The 19,853-nt window shown below is 37.3% G+C and overlaps 1 protein-coding gene across 3 annotated transcripts; it reads right to left on the bottom strand.

The window, feature by feature from the left end:
• Positions 1-1,856: 1,856 nt before the first annotated feature.
• Positions 1,857-12,902, bottom strand: il15l (interleukin 15, like). Of its 3 annotated transcripts, none has more exons than XM_035957924.2 (4): positions 12,242-12,837; positions 7,910-7,951; positions 6,968-7,120; positions 1,857-4,014 (listed from the first exon to the last, which is right to left on the bottom strand). In XM_035957924.2, the coding sequence occupies exons 1-4, from the start codon at positions 12,380-12,382 to the stop codon at positions 3,904-3,906; spliced, it is 447 nt and encodes a 148-aa protein (XP_035813817.1). In that variant the 5' UTR covers positions 12,383-12,837; the 3' UTR covers positions 1,857-3,903. The 3 variants fall into 3 exon arrangements, with proteins under 3 accessions (XP_035813817.1, XP_035813818.1, XP_054867950.1); XM_035957925.2 differs by having other exon boundaries at positions 6,968-7,117; positions 12,242-12,811; XM_055011975.1 differs by lacking the exon at positions 1,857-4,014 and adding an exon at positions 4,023-6,546 and having other exon boundaries at positions 12,242-12,902.
• Between the last annotated feature and the right edge of the window lie 6,951 nt (positions 12,903-19,853).

Here is a 19,853-nt window from a genome sequence, read left to right as displayed (position 1 = left end):
TATGCTAACATAGCCAATGTTATCTTATTTATACTAACATAGCAGCTAAAGTTACCTTTTTTACACTAACATAGCAGCTAAGTTATCTTGATTATGCAAATATGGCTGCTGTTAATGTTTGATTTACACTAGTGTAGCATGCAAAGTAACTTTATTTATGCTAACATAGCTAATGTTATCTTATACAAACATAGCAGCTAATTTCATCTTGTTTTGGCTAATATTGCTGCTGATGTAATCTTGTTTATGCTAACATGGCTGCTAATGTTTTCTTGCTTAGGTTAACATAGCAGCTAACACTTTCTTTTTAGGTTAAGTTCTTTAGGTTAAAGTGAGAAAACAGTATTTAAAATGAACTCAAATTTGTTCATTATGACCTAGGACAATTTCATAATAACTTATAATTTAGCCGCTAATGTAATGTTATTTAGGCTAACATAGCAACTAAAGTTACATATGCTAACATAGCAGATGTTATTTTATTTCTACAAACGTAACTCTGTTATTTCATTTAAGCTAATGTAGAAGCTGAAGTTACCATATTTTCACTAACATCAAAGCTAATGTTTTATTTTGGATAATGTATTCATGTAAAATAACTATTTATACTAATGCAGCAGCTAATGTCATCTTATTTACACTAATGTAGCAGCTAATTTTATGTTATTTTTATTTAGGCTAACGTAGCAAGTAAAGTTATTTATGCAAACAAAGATGCTAATATCATATTTTGACTAATGTAGCAGCTAAATTTATTATATGCTAAGTTGCTAATGATATCTTGTCTTGGCTAACACAGCAGCTAAAGTTACCACATTTCAGCAATAGCAGCTGCTAATGTTATCTCTTTTAGACTAGTAAAGCAGCTAATATTTATCTTTTCTTGTTAACTTGTTTGGAGTAATATTTTTTTTAACAAAAATGCACAAATCACAAAGTTTTAGGTATAAAATGTTCATTTTTATTCTAAGAAGAAAATCTGCCTGTTAGGTTACAGAGCAGAATTCGCTGTTGGCACCAAAAATCTGCATTTTCTGAAGGACTTGAATGTTTTACACTGAAACTGCGGGAAAATTGTCCCATTTTAAAGTCAGACAAATCACACTAATTAATTATGTTTGTGAAGGATTTTTGTGATTTTAATTATTGGTATGAATAGGCATTAGCTTGTTTCTGCCAGGAATATGTGTCGTGTTAGCCACCAGAGCTGACGGATACTTCAAATGTGGTGATTTCTAAGGACTGAAAATATCATAATAAACGTTTTTGCCCCCTTGCTGCTCACATATCTTTAACTGAGTAAAAAAGAGACCTGTCCATTATGTTATTGTGTTAGATAACAGGCGCTAACCAGTTCAAGTAGGCGGCAGGTTTTTGTTTTTTTTTTTAGCTTGCTAGCTTAAGTTGAAATAACATTGCATATAATAAAAAGTTATACGGTTTATTCAGGTGATTGTTTATTTCGTGATTGCTTTTGTAATGATGCATTTATTTATGCTAACAAAGCTGTTAATGTTATCTTGTTTTGGCTAATGTAGCAACTAAAGTTATGTATGCTAACAAAGTTGCTAATGTCATTTTGTTTTGGGTAATGTAGAAGCTAAATTTACTTTATTTATGCTAACAAAGCTGCTAATGTTATCTTGTTTTGGCTAATGTAGCAACTAAAGTTGCCTTATTTATGCAAACAAAAATGCTAATGCTAATACAGGCTTAATAGATGCTAATCCATGTATTTACATATTAATTATGTACTCATTAAATGAACTACATCATTGTTAATAGGCAAATTATTGGAGATTTAAGGGGAGGAATAATTTTTTTAAACAAATTAATTATACTGGAATGATTTTCCATTTTTCTTTCACTACTTGGACAGGAAGTGTAGTTTACCGATTTACATAAACCTTTCAAACATTAGTTATTATGGGTTGTTTTGACAAAACAATGTTGCATTAATACAATATTATTTGTAACTTAAATTCAAATTTCAATGTCAGTTGATTCAAAACTGAATTCAAGTTGAAATAATGTAATAAAATTGGCTTGGTAAGTTCAGTTTCAGGTTTCCTCCCATTTCTTAAGATGTCAGAAGAAAGTTAAGACTAGTCATTAAAAGTGGGGTTTCTTATTCAAACATAAGTTTGCTAGAAGTTGCTGTGATGTTAAAAGGCCGGTGCAAACTGTGGACACATGAAGCAGGAGATTAAGTTTAGTTTCACTTTCAGTATTTTTCTGCCTCCTCTGCAACTCTGCACAGATTAGTTTATCTCTCCAGAGTCCAAAGATCGAACGGCATCGTATTTATTTCCAGAGCATAACCGTGACTGTTCCCAGAGTTTGTCATAAAGCTGAAATAAATCAGGTCACTGCCGCTCATTAAGTTAGCAAGTGCAATTTGTTCTACAAGAAATCAGCCTGTATGAACCTTCATCGCAAGGTGGCAAGGTGGAAATCTGCCAAAACAGGTCCAAAGTCAAACATTGTTTTTGATTAAGTCAACCTGCAGGCTGAACAAATAGGAAAGAAAACACGTTTCAATGTGAGAACTGTCTTAATTCAGCAATACAGCAACACAATGGAGTCTTGTTTGTGACCAACTGGTGAATATTGACTCGCTTTTAGCTCCAATTTGGGTCTCCACCGCTTTCCTTGTCCTCGCCAGTTAGTCTTGAATGTGGTCAAAAACAATATTTTTCTCTTAATTGAGGAGATTAGAAGCAGTGGTCCAACCGACAACCCAAACACAGCGTTACAGTGGAATGTTAGACCATTCTGGAAAACAAAACTTTGAACCCATGTTTCTTAAAATTACAGAAAGCAGTTCAGACCACTCTGCTTCCAAACCATTATTGTTCAAAATGCTTAAAAAATGATCCAAAATTACTTGAAAATGATCCAGAATTACAGAAAAATTTCCATAAATGATCTAAAACAACAAAAATTTGCTCAGAATGACATGAAAATAGTCTAAAATAACTGGAAAATGATCCAAAATGACTCAAAATTTGTCTAAAATGACTTGAAAATGATCCAAAATTGCAGAGAATTTGTCAAGAATTACAAAAAAGTTTCCAGAAATGATAAAACTCTTCTCAAAATAACTCAAAAATTGACCAAAATGACTTAAATCTGTTCAGAATTAACTGAAAATGATTAAAAATGACTGAAAACTTGCAGAATGATGTGAGGGGTTAGAGGCAGTGGTCTAACCCACAAAAAAATCCAAACTGAGTTTTATATAATTGCTGTAATATTTTTTCTTAAAAACTACAGAAAGTGGGCCAGACCACTCTGCTTCCATACCCTTTAGTTAATCACAACTAAATGTGCAAAGAGTACAGCCATTTTCAGCATTTCTAGGTGTTTCATGGGCGTATTGGTTCATTTGGCCTGCAGTAAATCGAACATCCAGAGCAAAATCTTCTGAAAAAAGTTTCTTGTTTGGGTTCTGACATCTCTGGTTTGTCGTCAGAAAGAAACTGAACCAACAGATGGAACTTTTGTGACAGCAGATCTTTATTTTTTGCAAGAATTAAAAAGCCAAACTGCTGACAAATCCATCTGCTGTTGCTCCTCTGTTTTGGTTTAAAGCCATCAACGTATTCTTTTGTTCTTTATCTGGATCTGCAGTCGAATAAATGGAATAATAATAATGATAATGAGGCGTTTCAGGAATATATTCACGAACATAAGACGCATAAAGTGCAGAATGTGCGCTTTCATGCTTTCTCATTAAATGAAACAGCAGCAGAACTTGTGTAACAATCGTTCATTAGTTTGTCTCTAAACCTCCAGACCTAATAATGATGCAACAAACTGCACCAACTGCAACTGTCCACCAAAGTCCAAACGCTCTGTCGGCCAGTTTGTATCCTGAAACCCAGTAGGGGCAGCAGCGGGTCATGGACAGAACTGAGACCTCATGATCTGCAGAGTGTCATTGAGACTTTGGAGAAACGTTTTGGCATCTTCCTCTTTGAGAAGTTCACACTGACGACAGCCGGGCTCCGTCTGTGAAGGGAAAAAAAGGCAGAAATAGAATAATATGAGAGGAATCGACACATTCAAAACACTGAACCTGACTATTACCAGCGCCCCTCAGGGCTCGATGCTGGGTCCTCTAACAATGTGATGTTCAGGCGATACTTTAATACATGTACAGAGAACAACCAGCAAAGAAGCTTCTTTTAAGTTAAAATATGCTGGAAAATATCACAAAGTGCCTTTTTAACTTGTGCTGTTGCTAAAACAAAAAACAAGAGGAAACCAACAAGACTGTCGAACTTTTGGCACGTCTAGAATAGCGTGAAGCTTGTTTAAGGTAACACAGAGTTGTCCAAAGTGACTCAATACTAGTCCAAAGTAACAAAATAAATGTCTAAACTGTCTCAAAAACTGTCCAAAATTATTTAAAAATGGCCCAAAAGTACTAAATGACTCAAAACCTGTCTAAAATAACTTTAAACGTGTCAAAAGTAACATAAAATTATCCAAACTGACTCAAGAATTGTCTAAAATAACTCATAAACTGTCTAAAATTACATTCAATTTGTTAGAATGACTAAACTTAAGATCAATGTGACAACGTTTGGGTAATTTTACACAGGTTTTGTTGCAGTTTTGGGTCTCCGCTCATCATCTGTAGAAAGATGTTTCACCATGCTGAATGTATCTCCAACAATTGCTCCTCTGTTCACTGTTTCTGAGCCATGCTACTCTTTACTGTCAATCTAATTGTCCAAAATAACTTCAAAACTGTCCAAATAACAAAAAGCTTGTCTAAAATAACTTTAAATTTGTCCAAAGTAATATAAAATTGTCCAAATCAACTCAAATTTCATTCAAAGTAACAAAAAATATCACAGATGACTCAAAACCTATCTAAACCTACTGATGAATCATCCAAACTACCTAAAAAACTGTCCAAAATTACTTACGTGTCTAAAATAATCTAAAACCGGTCCAAAACAATATATAATTGTCCAAAATTGACTGAAATTTTGTTCAAAATAACAAAAAAATGTCAAAAGTTACTCAAAATTTAGTCCAAACCTACTTAACAATTGTCCAAAACAACCTGAACACTCTCCATAATTACTTGAAATTAGTTCAAAATGACTAAAAATTTAGTTTAAAATGGCAACAGAATCGACAATAGAAAGATGTTTCAAAATGCTGGACGTGTCTTGCTGCTCTGTTCACCGTTTCTGAGCCATGCTACATTTATTTTATTCATTCTGTAGGCTGTATTGTCCTTACATACTGGTCATCTTAGTCTAAAATTGTCCAAAATGAGTTGAACCTCATCTAAAATAACTTGAAATGTGTCCAAAGTGGCACAGAATTGTCCAAAATAACTCAAAAACTGACCAAAATAACTTTAAACTTGTTCAAAATGACTCAATATTTGTCTAAAATAACTTTAAACATGTGCAAAGTAACAAATTGTCCAAAGATGACTCAAAAATGGTCAAAATTAACTTGAAATCTGTCCAGACTAGTTCAAAATGACTCAAAGAATTGTTAAATATGAGCATTTTTGAGTCATTATGGACAATTTGATTCATTTTAGAGCGTTTTATTCCAGTTTTATATGTCTGCTCATGGGCTGCACAGTGGTGTAGTGGTTAGCACTTTCACCTTGCAGCTAGAAGGTCCCTGGTTCGCGTCCCGGCTTTCCCGGGATCTTTCTGCATGGAGTTTGCATGTTCTCCCTGTGCATGCGTGGGTTCTCTCCGGGTACTCCGGCTTCCTCCCACAGTCCAAAAATATGCTGAGGTTAACTGATCATTCTAAATTGCCCGTAGGTGTGAATGTGAGAGTGATTGTTTGTCTATATATGTAGCCCTGTGACAGACTGGTGACCTGTCTAGGGTGTCCCCTGCCTTCACCCTAAATCAGCTGGGATAGACTCCAGCCCCCCCCCACGACCCTAGTGAGGATTAAGCGGTGTATAGATAATGGATGGATGGATGGATGGATGGATGGATGGATGGATGGATGGATGTCTGCTCATCACCTGTAGAAAGATGCTCCACCATGCTGAATGTATCTTCAACAACTTGCTGCTCTGGTCACGGTTTCTGAGCCATGCTGCATTTATTTTTTTTATCCAGTAGGTCGGATTTTAGTCTCAGGCTAAAATTGTATAAAATTATTTGAAATGTGACCAAAATAACATAAAAGTAGTCTAAAATTACTCAAAAATGGTCTCAGATGACCGGAAAACTGTCCAAAATAGCTTGAAATGTATTTGAAATAATTTAAAATGTGTTCAAAATGACAGTTTTTGAGTCAATATGGACAAGATTTTTATCATTTCGGACATTTTTTAGTCCAGTTTTGAGTCTCTGTTCATCAGCTGCAGAAAGAATTTTTATCATGCTGGACGTATCTCCAACAATTTGCTCCTCTGTTCACCGTTTCTGAGCCATGCTGCATTCATCTTCTATTGATCCCGTAGCTTTGGTTTGCCTCTCAGACTTTCTGGTTTTATGGCTTCTTGCACCAAGAAGCACCAAACTTCTGCCATTTATTGAATTTCTAAATAAGACATGAAATAAAGGAATACAGACGTCAGTTTTTGAGGAAATATCATGATTTTGAGTTCAGATTTGGTTCATTTTCCTCATTGAACTGCACACGATGCATTCAAAGACAGCTGGAAATCTGAATATTCTATCAGTTTTGATAATTTCTGGTGTTTTGGGGTTAAAGAACCAAACATGTTGAAAGGGAAATGTGGAGAAAACATGGATCAGAATGTGATTATGAACAGCGTCCCTCAGGGCTCAATGCCGGATCCTCTAATGATGTGAAGTTTACACGACAGGTTGTTTGTAAGTTAGTTTACTGAAGTATAAACTCTTAAATCACAACATTTTGTAACATAAAACATACAAGAAAAACCCTAGAATTTGAGTTTGAATCTTAAACGGTTGAAATGTCCTTAAAGCGTCTCTACCTGGTCGAAGTACGAGGCCAGTTTCTGGATGCGGAGGTTGAACTTGGATCGGGCTTTGCGGTTCCGGTTCAGGTTCGGGTTCAGTTCCCACTCCTCAGCGAGGACCTGAAGTTCTTCTGCAAAACACCTGAGAGCAGCACCGGGACAAATCTGCTGGAGACAGAAGACCAAGAAACCATGAAGACGACAAGAGAACAGACGAAACACGACTCCGAACACGAAAACGTTAATAAAACGCTTGTATTAAACACCTTTAAATATGGAAATTATTCAATTTTTATCTGTTTTTGAAACATAAATTACAATTTGTCTTGATTTTTGTTGTTTTTCCCCAAAGTCAACATTTAAATTAACCTGTTTTTTTTTCTTTTTTAGGATTTTATTAGATTTAGTCTGTAATAAATCAAAACAGGGAAAATTTGTAAAAAAAAAACAAAAAAACAAAAACAAAAAAACAGTAAAATGCAAAAAAAAATAAAGCTGAAAACTGTTCAAAACATTTATTTTTTCAAGTTTATTGGTGATTTCCTTAACATTATTTGTAATTTAACAAAATAGGTTAAATCTGTAAAATAACAGTAAAATGTTCAAAAGAAAATTTCAAAAAGTTTAAAACTGTTAAACGTTAGTTTTTTGAAAACAAAAATTTTTGTAGATTTACTGTTAATTTACTAGATGACTTGTTATAATAAAATTTTTATTTAAATACAAATACATTTTACTTACTAAAATAACAGGAAATTAAAAAAAATAATACCATTAAAATAGCAAAATCTGGAAGCAGCAGCTGGTTTGTGTTTCTGGTCCAGATGTTTAATGAACTGCTGTGAAACTAACAGATGCTAATAAAAACTGACTCACTTTAAATCCACTTTTATTTACATTTTATTTCATTTCTTCAAGCAAACATTGGTGCTGAAATCAGAGGAATCGGGTTCGTACCTCGAAGTCTCGGCTGGTCGGAGTGTAAAGTCGGCAGCTGATCTGAAGAGAAACAGGAAGTGGAGTCAGAACGAGAATCATGAAAGTTATAAAAACTGTTTAACAGACGACGAGTTTATTGGAGTTCAATCCGTTTATGGTTCGCTCATTCGTTTTTCCATTTCAAAACAAAATCTAAAAAAACCAATAAACCACAGTTTTTTTTTCAGTTTTTAAAACCTAAATGTAGAAATGTATTATTTAACTAATGAAAAAAACCACAGTGTTGGTTTTTTGCTCTAGCTTTTTAAACCCAAAATACAGTTGTTTTATTTTGTAGCAACACCAGAAGTCGCCGAGGAAGAACAGTTTAGAGCTGGTCACAAAACCCAGCAGAAATCATGGAGCTCCACATTGTTCTATAATGAGAGTCAGGAGGTTCTGCTGGAGAACAGTTTAAGAAGATCAATCATGTGTCTGATGCTGATTTGGAGAGAGCTGGAATTTGTTCTGTTAACCACAGATGTTATTTTCAGTGCCATACTTTATTAACTGTAGAATGTTACGTTTCACTTCTGTGTGTTTTACAGTCAGATCCGACATGTGGACGACTGTTTATGACGGGATACTCGTCATGTACTGGTGCTGATGTTCCAGTTTAATCAGGTTAGCTGGTGATAGTTTCCGTCTCCAGATGTTTCGTCCTCAGATTCTTCCAGACCAGACCTGGCTGTGTGTGAAATAAACACACTAGATAAAGAAGACCTGCTGAAAAACATCGACATCACTACTTAATAAAGTTTATAACCATGTAAATATCACCTACAGACAGTAAAAAGAAACGTGCTGGAGAAATAAAAACACGTATTTTTTTATGAACAGTGAGAGGAAACGATGGAATCCAGAGATAAAATTAGAGACCACAGTCTGACTCATCATGCCACCGATCAGTCCGATAAACATCCTGCTTCATCCACATAGATCTTTGTCATCCTGTCAGGTGTTTAACTCCTGGTGATTGTTCAGGAAACATCTCCAGGTTAACTGTAGATAATCACAACTTAACACAGGCTGCCTGGTTAATAACGAGACACAAAACTAATTAATGTCTCACCAAGAAAACCCACAACATAGAAGCTCGTCCACTGCTGTCTGTTAGTCTGAGTTCAGTGGAACAGATCCAGAGCAGAACTTCAGGTTTAACTCGGGTTTGTTCTCAGAAACACTCAGAGCCTCAGCAGCCTCCCATCAGAACAACACGCAGCAGAACATCAGCTGGATCTGATAAAATACATCAGAACAAAACACAGCAGAACATCAACTGGATCTGATAAAATACATCAGAACACGCAGCAGAACATCAGCTGGATCTGATAAAATACATCAGAACACGCAGCAGAACATCAGCTGGATCTGATAAAATACATCAGAACAACACGCAGCAGAACATCAGCCGGATCTGATAAAATACATCAGAACAACACGCAGCAGAACATCAGCTGGATCTGATAAAATACATCAGAACAAAACACAGCAGAACATCAACTGGATCTGATAAAATACATCAGAACACGCAGCAGAACATCAGCTGGATCTGATAAAATACATCAGAACACGCAGCAGAACATCAGCTGGATCTGATAAAATACATCAGAACAACACGCAGCAGAACATCAGCCGGATCTGATAAAATACATCAGAACAACACGCAGCAGAACATCAGCTGGATCTGATAAAATACATCAGAACAACACGCAGCAGAACATCAGCCGGATCTGATAAAATACATCAGAACAACACGCAGCAGAACATCAGCTGGATCTGATAAAATACATCAGAACAACACGCAGCAGAACATCAGCTGGATCTGATAAAATACATCAGAACAAACTGAGACCATGTTGTTAAAACTAGTCACTCAGAAAACAATAAAACACGTTCAGTCCTAACCGTCATTTCAGAGCACATTAACCGCTGACAATATTAAATAAAAATGGAAGTAAACGATCCGATCTGGACAAAACAAACAAATATATGTGTGAGTTGTGTCTTTCCAAAAACTCTGGCTGGCTTAGAAATGGCAAAAAGACACTTTACAGACGTGGCAGAGGAAGACTAGAATACTTCCAGTACTGCAGTCTGAGTGATTAATACGCAGGTAGTTTGTGTTATATATCTGTAATCCTTTTTACATCCTTGTGAAGATGTTTATCGGACTGATCGGTGGCATGATGAGTCAGATTGTGGTCTCTAAATTTATCTCTGGATTCCATCGTTTCCTCTCATCGTTCATAAAAAATATGTGTTTTTATTTCTCCAGCACGTTTCTTTTCACTGTCTGTAGGTGATATTTACATGGATATAGACTTTATTAAATAGTGATGCGGATGTTTTTCAACAGGTTTTTTTTTATCTAGTATCTTTATTTGACACACAGCCAGGTCTGGTCTGGACGAATCTGAGGACGAAACATCTGGAGAGGGAAACTATCACCAGTTAACCTGATTTTGTTATTTATTTAACGAATTTTTCTAATTTTGGACAAAAGTTTTTTGAAAATTTTTGGACACATTTTATGTATGGTTTGGTAAAGTTTTGGTAAGTTAGGATGAGTTTTTGGACAAGTTTTGAGCCATTTTGAAAAGGTTTTGGCATTATGGATGAAAATGTTTGGACAAAATTTGAAGACATCCATTTGAAACTTTTTTTGATCAATTTTGAACCCGTTTTACATCTTTTCAGAAACATTTTTGAAACGGACAATGAAAGTGAGACATAAATAATTTTGAAGGACTTTTGTTTTTCATTTTGGACAAATGTTAAAACAAGTTTGGACACATTTTGAAAAGATTCTGACTTTTTCTGTCATTTTCGACACAGTTGAATGATTTTGGATGCATTTTTTACATATTCTGGACAGGTTTGAAGTAATCATGAATGATCTTGAGCCCTTTCAGAAGGTTTTGGTAGAAATTTGGACACATTTTAGGTCATTTCAGGGAAAAAGATTGAAACTGAGATTGAGACGTAGTAAATAATACGGAGCAATTTTTTTCACTTTGGACAAATGTTGAGTCAAGTTTGGAGAAATTTTTTGAAAAGATTCAGACATTTTCTGTCATATTTAGACATACTTTGAGTTGTACTGGCAAAAGTTTAGTCATTTTGGACAAGCTTTTAAAATCGTTGGACATTTTGATGAATTTTGAAGCCATTTTGGAGAAAAGTTGAGTCATTCTGGACACATACTTAAAATATTCTGGACAGATTTGGGGTAATCACGAATGATCTTGTGCCATTTTGGGAAGTTTGGTAGAAATTTGGACATGGTTTGAGTCGTTTCAAAAACATTTTGAAACTGACATTGAAATTGAGACGCAATAAATAATTTTGAAAGAATATTTTTTCATTTTGGAGAAATGTTGAGTGAACATTGGACAAATTTTTGAAAAGACAAACATTTTCTGTCATTTTTGGACACGTTTTGGAGAAAAGTTGCATTTTTTACATATTCTGGACAGGTTTGAGATAATCATGAATGCTCTTGTGTCATTTTGGGAAGTTTTGGTAGAAATTTGGACACATTTTAGGTCAATACTGGAAATAAATTGATATTGAGATGTTGTAAATAATCCAGAACAATTTTTTTTCACTTTGGACAAATGTTGAGCCAAGTTTAGATGAATTTTTGAAAAGATTAAGACTTTTTCTGTGACTTTTGGACATATTTGGAGTCGTACTAGCAAAAGCTGAATCATTTTGGACAGGTTTTTATAATATTCTGGACATGTTTGGGGTAATCATGAACGACTTTGTGCCATTTTGGGAAGTTTTGGAAGAAGTTTTTTATAGAATATTTGGAATAGTTTTGAGTCGTTATTTTGGACAAGTTTTTGATAATTTTGGACAAATGTTGAGTCAGGTTTGGACAACTTTTTGAAAAGATTCTGACTTTTTCTGTCATTTCAGATGCATTTTGGACACAGTTGAATGATTTTGGATGCATTTTTTACATACTCTGGACAGGTTTGAAGTAATCATGAACGATCTTGAGTCATTTCAGAAGGTTTTGATAGAAATTTGGACACATTTTAGGTCAATTCAAGAAAAAAAAATGAAACTGACATTGAAATTCAGACATAGTAAACAATTCGGAATGATTTGTTTCCACTTTGGACAAATGTTGAGTCAAGTTTGGACACATTTTTGAAAAGATTCAGACTTTTTCTATCATTTTGGACGCATTTTAGAGAAAAGTTGAGTAATTTTGGACGCATTTTTTGAAATTTTCTGGACATGTTTGAGGTAATCATGAACGATCTGGTGTCATTTGGACATGTTCTGCTGTCCTACCTGTGTGTCAGCTTTCCTCTGCAGGGCCTCGACCTGCCACAGGACGCCTTTGGTGCAGCGTTTGTCCACGTCCTGCTGCGTCACGGCGAGCAGACAGAAGAAGCCCAGAAAGACGAGCAGAGCTGGACAGTCTGTCGGCATGGCATCATCTGCGTGGCATCTTCCCGCTGCAACATCCCAACGGACCTCAGACCAGCTGCTGCAGACCCTCCACCGATAATCCTGCAGGATCCAGAGGAACAAGGGGAGGTCAGAACTCCAACATGTGGGCAGAAGGTTAGAAGAAGCTCCAGTCTTCCTCCCCAGAAATCCTTCGCCTCCTTCTGGCTGCAGCTTTACGAAATCTGACAGCTTTAAACTCCAGTTTCACTTTCTCACTCCTCCCCTTCCTCCTCCTCTTCAGCAGATACAAGCTCCATAAATCACTGGGCGTTCCTGTGGAGACATCCCATAATAAAGAGCAGAGGTAGCTGAAATTCCTGGCGCAGAAGCAGCAGATTCTTTTAGACAAACAGCGGTTCGAGTGTGAGATGGAGCCAAAAAGCCCGACGGCAGAAAAACTTTTTCATTCTGGCTCCCAGTCAAAGCAGGAATTTGCATATTAGTTTCTGTTGTCATGGAGCCAAAAAAAAAAAACAAAAACCCAGACCATGACTCGCAGGAGGAGAAGGAATCCATCAGACGTCCAGCTGAGTTCTCTTCAGGATTCCAACTTTATCTTCAGTAGAAAGCCTCAGTAGGAGAGTCTAGTTAGAACAACTGACCAACACAGTTACATAAGACTGAGGAGGGAATAAAGGAAACCTTATAAGGAGCAAACTGACTGGAGCTTTAAACAAAGACTTCCTTCCTTTAAACAAGCATTAATTAGACGTTTCTGGAGGCAGAACCGTTAAATAAAGACAGAGAAGTTCCAGAACAACGTCTTTAATGAGTGCTGGTGCTCAGATTTCATTTTACATCCATCATGCAAAGAAATTAAACAGTTTTAAATATTTTACGCTTTCAAGACATAAAAATATCGTTATGATGAGGCATGACTTCCTTTGTATAAATAATGTTGAGCTTGTGGAGGAAAAGCTCTTAAGAATATGCAGGAAAAAAAACATTAAAAGTGTTTTTTTAAGGTCTAAGAAATTGTAGAAAATGACAAATAAAGGTCCAAAATGCCCTAAAATGAGGCCAAACTGGCTCAGAAATTCTCCAAAACTTAGCAAATTTATCCAAACTGACTTAAAGCATGATTTAAAAGTTGTCTTGAATGACCAAAAAATGCGCCAAAAATGACAAGAATTGTAAAAAGTGACTAAATTTATGCGAATTGACTCAAACGTGTGTCCAGAATTATTCAGAAATTGCTCAGAATGAAAAACAAATTGTACAAAGTCACAAAATTTATCCAAACGGACTCAATTACTTGTCCAAAATGATTCAAAAAAGGTCCTGAATGACGAAGTATTTTGGTCCTAAATTGTAAAATATTAACTTAGACTTCACCATTTTGTGCTTGGACCTGGTCTCTCTGTCCCAGGTGTGCAGCAGGTGTAGCAGCAGGTGTGCAGCAGGTGTAGCAGCAGGTGTAGCAGCAGGTGTGCAGCAGGTGTGCAGCAGGTGTAGCAGCAGGTGTGCAGCAGGTGTGCAGCAGGTGTAGCAGCAGGTGTGCAGCAGGTGTAGCAGCAGGTGTAGCAGCAGGTGTGCAGCAGGTGTGCAGCAGGTGTAGCAGCAGGTGTGCAGCAGGTGTGCAGCAGGTGTAGCAGCAGGTGTAGCAGCAGGTGTGCAGCAGGTGTGCAGCAGGTGTAGCAGCAGGTGTGCAGCAGGTGTAGCAGCAGGTGTGCAGCAGGTGTGCAGCAGGTGTGCAGCAGGTGTAGCAGCAGGTGTGCAGCAGGTGTGCAGCAGGTGTGCAGCAGGTGTAGCAGCAGGTGTGCAGCAGGTGTAGCAGCAGGTGTAGCAGCAGGTGTGCAGCAGGTGTGCAGCAGGTGTAGCAGCAGGTGTGCAGCAGGTGTAGCAGCAGGTGTAGCAGCAGGTGTGCAGCAGGTGTAGCAGCAGGTGTAGCAGCAGGTGTGCAGCAGGTGTAGCAGCAGGTGTAGCAGCAGGTGTGCAGCAGGTGTAGCAGCAGGTGTGCAGCAGGTGTAGCAGCAGGTGTAGCAGCAGGTGTAGCAGCAGGTGTGCAGCAGGTGTAGCAGCAGGTGTGCAGCAGGTGTAGCAGCAGGTGTGCAGCAGGTGTAGCAGCAGGTGTGCAGCAGGTGTAGCAGCAGGTGTAGCAGCAGGTGTGCAGCAGGTGTGCAGCAGGTGTGCAGCAGGTGTAGCAGCAGGTGTGCAGCAGGTGTGCAGCAGGTGTAGCAGCAGGTGTAGCAGAGTCGCACTCAGCAGATCAAGCGCAGGTGGAGTCATGCAATCATCTAATGAGACTTCATTGTTCATTCATAGCTGGACTGTCTGCTTGTGTCCCTGGTTCAGCAGCCAGTTACCTTACCTGGATTACCTGGATTACCTGGATTACCTGGATTACCTGGATCACCTGGATTACCTGGATCACCTGGACCCTCCGTCCTGGATCGTACACCTGCTGCCTTCATGGGAACACCAGCCACACCACCTGGAACGCAGAACTCACCTGGTTTGGAGTAGTGATGGTGAAATGGAAGCTTCATGAAGCAATGAACCACTTTGACACAACTGCATCAAGAACAACACACTGCTTCAAAGCATTTGACACAACCAGAAGAGTGACACCTGCTGGCTCTGTGTCAGAACTGCATCTAAGTGGAGAAAACTGAAAAAGCCTCAGGACTGCTTGTCTCACACTGCTTTGTACTTGCAATAAACGTTTTAAAACGTTATATATGTTTGTTTGCATGCATCTATATGTGTTTTTGTATGTAAATATAGATATATTTAAATGTGTGTGCACGTGTGTGTAGGTGTGTGTGTGTAGATATACATACATATGGTGTGTATAGAGGTACTGGGGGACAGGACAGTGATTGTGCTACTTTGTGTGGGACTCTAGTATTATGGGATGTGGCAGTGAATGCTAGTGCTTCTGCAACTTTGCCATTGTGGCAGTATAAATGGGGTGTAAACCAGGGAGTGCATGGTTTCTGTCTGTTTCTTTTGTGGCTGACTACCTCTCCAGCTTTGGAGAAGACCCGCTCACATGGCACAGATGTTGCTGGCATGAGGAGATATTTTTTGGCCATCCTGAAGAGGTTTGGATACAGTTTGACGTGATGCCCAGTAGGTAAGCAGGTCTTCTCCTCTGGACAGGTAGGGCTCAGATAGACACCTTGCACTCTCACAACTCACAACACACTCTTTCAACCACTCAAACTACTCTCTATGTACCTATCTATAACCTATTCTACTATATGTGCAGTGTGTTTCTATGAATGAATGAATATGTGTTGTGTATGTGTGAATCTATGTGTATGTATCTATGAGTGTTATTTAGTGTATGAAATATATATAAATCTATCTAAACTTAATTCTACCTAAATGTGTTCTCTCTCTGACTTCTTTCCAAATGGCAAATGTACTAGCTTAATCTCCTCCTTGTTGTTTTGAGTGTAGTTTTTGTCCTTTTGTTTCTCCTTTTTGTACATTTTCATCTCATTTTGTCTTTTTTTGTCTCATCTTTTGTCATTTTTGTGTTGCTTTGGTTGTTTGGTGTCACTTGTTTCATTTTTTCCGTGTGTTTTTCATCTTGCTTTTACTGTTTAGCTTTTTTTGCTGTTTTGTGTCTCATTTTTGTAAATTTTCCTCATTTTGTCTTTTTCTGTCTTGCTTGTGTCATTTGTCTCATTTTTTAGTCTCGCTTGTGTTGTTTATCCATTTGTTTTGCTTTCTTTCATAGTTTTGTGTCGTTTTTGTCGTTTTGTCTCATTTTGGAGAAAAAAACTGATTTAATCTTCAGACTGTGACGCCTTTAATGGATGTAAAACTGATTTTTGTTTGAGTTTTTGGTGTTTTGTGTCTAATTTTTGTACATTTTTTTTTCTTTTTTGTGTCTTTTTTGTCTCACTTGTGTCATTTGTCAAATTTTGTTATCATTTTGTGTCTGGCTTTTGTCATTTTGTGTCTTATTTTTTTATTGTCTTTCTAGTCTCTCTTATATTGTTTGTCTGTTTTGCTTTCTTTCATCGTTTTATGTCTCGTTTTTGTCGTTTTGTCTGAATTTGGGTCAAAACCCAGATTAAATCTTCAGACTGGATAGATGTAAAACAGATTTTTGTTTGAGTTTTTGTTGTTTCATGTCTAGTTTTTCGTCTTTTGTGTCTTTTTTTGTCTTGCTTGTCAAACTTTTTGTCACTTTGTGTCTTGCTTTTGTCGTTTAGTCTGATTTTGGGGTCAAAAACCAGATTTATTCTTCAGACTGTGACGCCTTTAATGGATGTTAAACTGATCTGGTGTCAGTTTTAATCAGAATCTAAATGTGTTTTCCAGTCCTGAAAGCTTCTTGTGTGTATCTGCTGAACTGATGAAGCTCTGAAGGTTGGCTTCATGATCCGTCCATCCACCCCGACCTCCTCCTGCTGTTTATAAATGTCGCCTTAACGTTTACATGTAAACATGGATGGGAATCTTACATAATTTTCTGTTCCTGGAAGGCAGAGCTGCCAGAACCTGCTCTCAGGTGCTGAGTTTTGTGATTCAGCTGTGTGGTATTAACAGGAGTTATTATCAACGACTAGCGTGTCACATCTTGTTTGTTGCGTAACAAAACGTCCAGGTTTAAAGGGCTTTTCTGTCGCTATCTCTTTGGCAGATGCAGTAAATGACTGGAGTCATAAATGTGAGATTTCAGAGTGTGTTCATCTGCAGAAAACCGCAACAAGCTATAAAGTATTTATGGCTTCGGTCTCTGCACAGACTCAGAGTTAACTGTAATTTAACGGCTGCTATCTTTCCACAGAATGAAAGATTTTAAGCCCCATTATGTAAATGATTCCTTCAACAGTCGCCTGCATTAGGATCAGGAGAGAGATGGATGTTTTTGGTTGTTCTGTGTTGATCCCTCATACGTCTATACAGGCAACATGCTGCTTTAGCTTCAGTAAAGAGCCCAAATTCTGCACATTTACAAGGTTCTGGACATCTACTGCCTCAGAAGAGCGTTTGACAGGAAGCTCAGTCACCACAGGTTCTAGACCTGGTTAGAGGGACAACAGCTGGTTTGTGTTGGTCTGACCTGAGCTCTGGTTAGGACTTCAACACTCAACACCTTCATTCATCACAAACACTATTATACAGAATAGAAGGAGCAGAGAAATGCAGTGAGTATTGTAATATGAAAACAGTTGTGTTGAACTACATCAGGTGTATAGAGATTCTACAATCACACTGGATCAATCCTGATCCAGACTGAGACCCTCGACCACTCAGTGATGAGATGAACAATCTGATGGAGGACAAGAGTTCCTGAGGAGCAGGTCAGAGAAAGCAACCTGGAGCTGAACACACTCCTACCTACCTACCTACCTACCTACCTATCTATAGTCTACCTATCCATCCATCCATCCATCCATCCATCCATCCATCCATCCATCCAGCCATCCATCCATCCATCCATCCATCCATCCATCCATCCATCCATCCATCCATCCATCCATCCAGCCATCCAGCCATCCAGCCATCCATCCATCCATCCAGCCATCCAGCCATCCATCCAGCCAGCCATCCATCCATCCAGCCATCCATCATCCATCCATCCATCCATCCATCCATCCATCCATCCATCCATCCATCCATCCAGCCATCCATCCATCCATCCATCCATCCATCCATCCATCCATCCAGCCATCCATCCAGCCATCCATCATTTAGTAAAATCTAACTGTGATTTCACAGATTTTCACATTTTTGTTCAATTACAGATAATCTTATAAAATCACTGAAAAATGTTAATAATTTACATGTTAACTGTTAAAAAATGGAAAAAATGAGTGAAAACTGTAAATAATGTGCATATTTGACTGTAAAATTAGACTAATTTTATTGTATTTAAAAATTACAAACATTTGATGCCATTTTAAAGAAAAATTACCAATGAGGAACTAAAAAAATGCATTTTTTTAAACTATTATTTTACAAATTTTCTAAGTTTTGTTACATTACAGATAATATCTATTAAAATCACTGAAAAATGGTATTAATTTACACGTAGGCCATAAAAAAGCCAAAACTGTAAATAACGTCCACATTAAAAATCAGTATTTTTACAACTTGACTGTATTTTTTCCTGTATTTAAATCAGCTGTAATGTTGTTGTTTTCTGTAGAAGTTGTTGTTGTTTCCCTTCTAGATGAAAGTTTATTTTATGTACAAAACCAGACAGATAACTTTCTGGATTTTTCTTGGTAAATCGTGGATCACTGGAGGTCAGTGAGGACGTTTGTTTCTTCATTTCTGCTTCTGGTTTCTACAGAGCTGGAAAGATAAGACAGAAAACAAGTCTGATAAAGACTAAAATAGCTTTTCTTTTATATTAAACATATAATATACGTACAGTGTTTTCTTTTTATATTAAACATTTATTATACGTACAGTTTTCCAGAGTAGAAGCAGGTGACAGTGATGAGAAGAACCATCACCAGCAGGTGGACGACAAGTCTGATGATCAAATCCATTAGAGGAGCTGAAAAACAGAAGAAAACACATTATTACTGACATTATTTTATTATTAAACACATTATTATTGACATTATTTTATTATTAAACACATTATTACTGACATTATTTTATTATTAAACACATTATTATTGACATTATTTTATTATTAAACACATTATTATTGACATTATTTTATTATTAAACACATTATTGTTGCAGTTAAACATGATAAGTTGCTTCAGTTTTGGTTCCTGTCTTTGTGAAATAAATAGGATTCAGAAAGTTCACAAACTTCAATGTTAGCAGCCTCCTTGTGCAACAACAAACTGCTCCCAGTGCTCCTGCTACACTTCAAACGTAGCCATGACACACTCACACGAGTTAGCTTGTTTAGTCCAATACAGACAGTTTTCAATATAAAACACATCCTTAAATGAATCTACTTTAGCTGTCTAAGTAGCCTCCTGGTGCAGCGATAAACTGCTCCCAGCGCTCCTGCTACACTTTGAATATGACCGTGACACAGTCTGTTAGCTTGACTTTAGCTTGATTTAGTCCACCTTCTTTACGTTTATCGCTGCACTAGGAAGCTACTCTGAACAGAAAAGTTTTTTTTTTATTAAAAGCTGTTAAAAAGCTGCTAAAACAAATTATTTCAAGGGAGTAAAGGTGGACTAAATAAAGCTGCATGTATGGAGTGTGTCACAGTCACATTCAAAGTGTAGCAGGAGCGCTGGGAGCAGTTTGTTGTTGCACAAGGAGGCTACATCGACAGCTAAAGTTACTAAAATTGAACTTTGTGAACTTTCTAAATCAGATTTATTTCACAAACTGCTGATAAAAGAAGAACAGAAGTGTAGATTTTTAGAAAACGCAGTCCAGGTTTGGCCTTTGCATGAATAAAATCACCACAGTGTCTGTCTTTGTACTGGAATTCAGACACCAATAAGCCTGAGGAGGTCTGTCTGAGTAGAAAGTAGAACTTCTATTCCCCTCCTGGACT

This window comes from Amphiprion ocellaris, chromosome 7, assembly GCF_022539595.1.
Source record: "Amphiprion ocellaris isolate individual 3 ecotype Okinawa chromosome 7, ASM2253959v1, whole genome shotgun sequence".
In the NCBI taxonomy this organism is placed as follows: Eukaryota; Metazoa; Chordata; class Actinopteri; family Pomacentridae; genus Amphiprion; species Amphiprion ocellaris.
The sequence above is the reverse complement of the archived record's forward strand: the minus strand, read 5'-3'. Positions and strand labels throughout refer to the sequence as shown.

Coding starts and splice junctions, on each gene's coding strand:
- il15l (XM_035957924.2), bottom strand. CDS start 12,382: ATGCCGACAGACTGTCCAGCTCTGCTCGTCTTTCTGGGCTTCTTCTGT. Junction 7,952..12,241: donor AGAGGAAAGCTGACACACAG/GTAGGACAGCAG, acceptor GTTTCTCTTCAG/ATCAGCTGCCGACTTTACAC. Junction 4,015..6,967: donor TGGCCTCGTACTTCGACCAG/GTAGAGACGCTT, acceptor TTCCCTTCACAG/ACGGAGCCCGGCTGTCGTCA.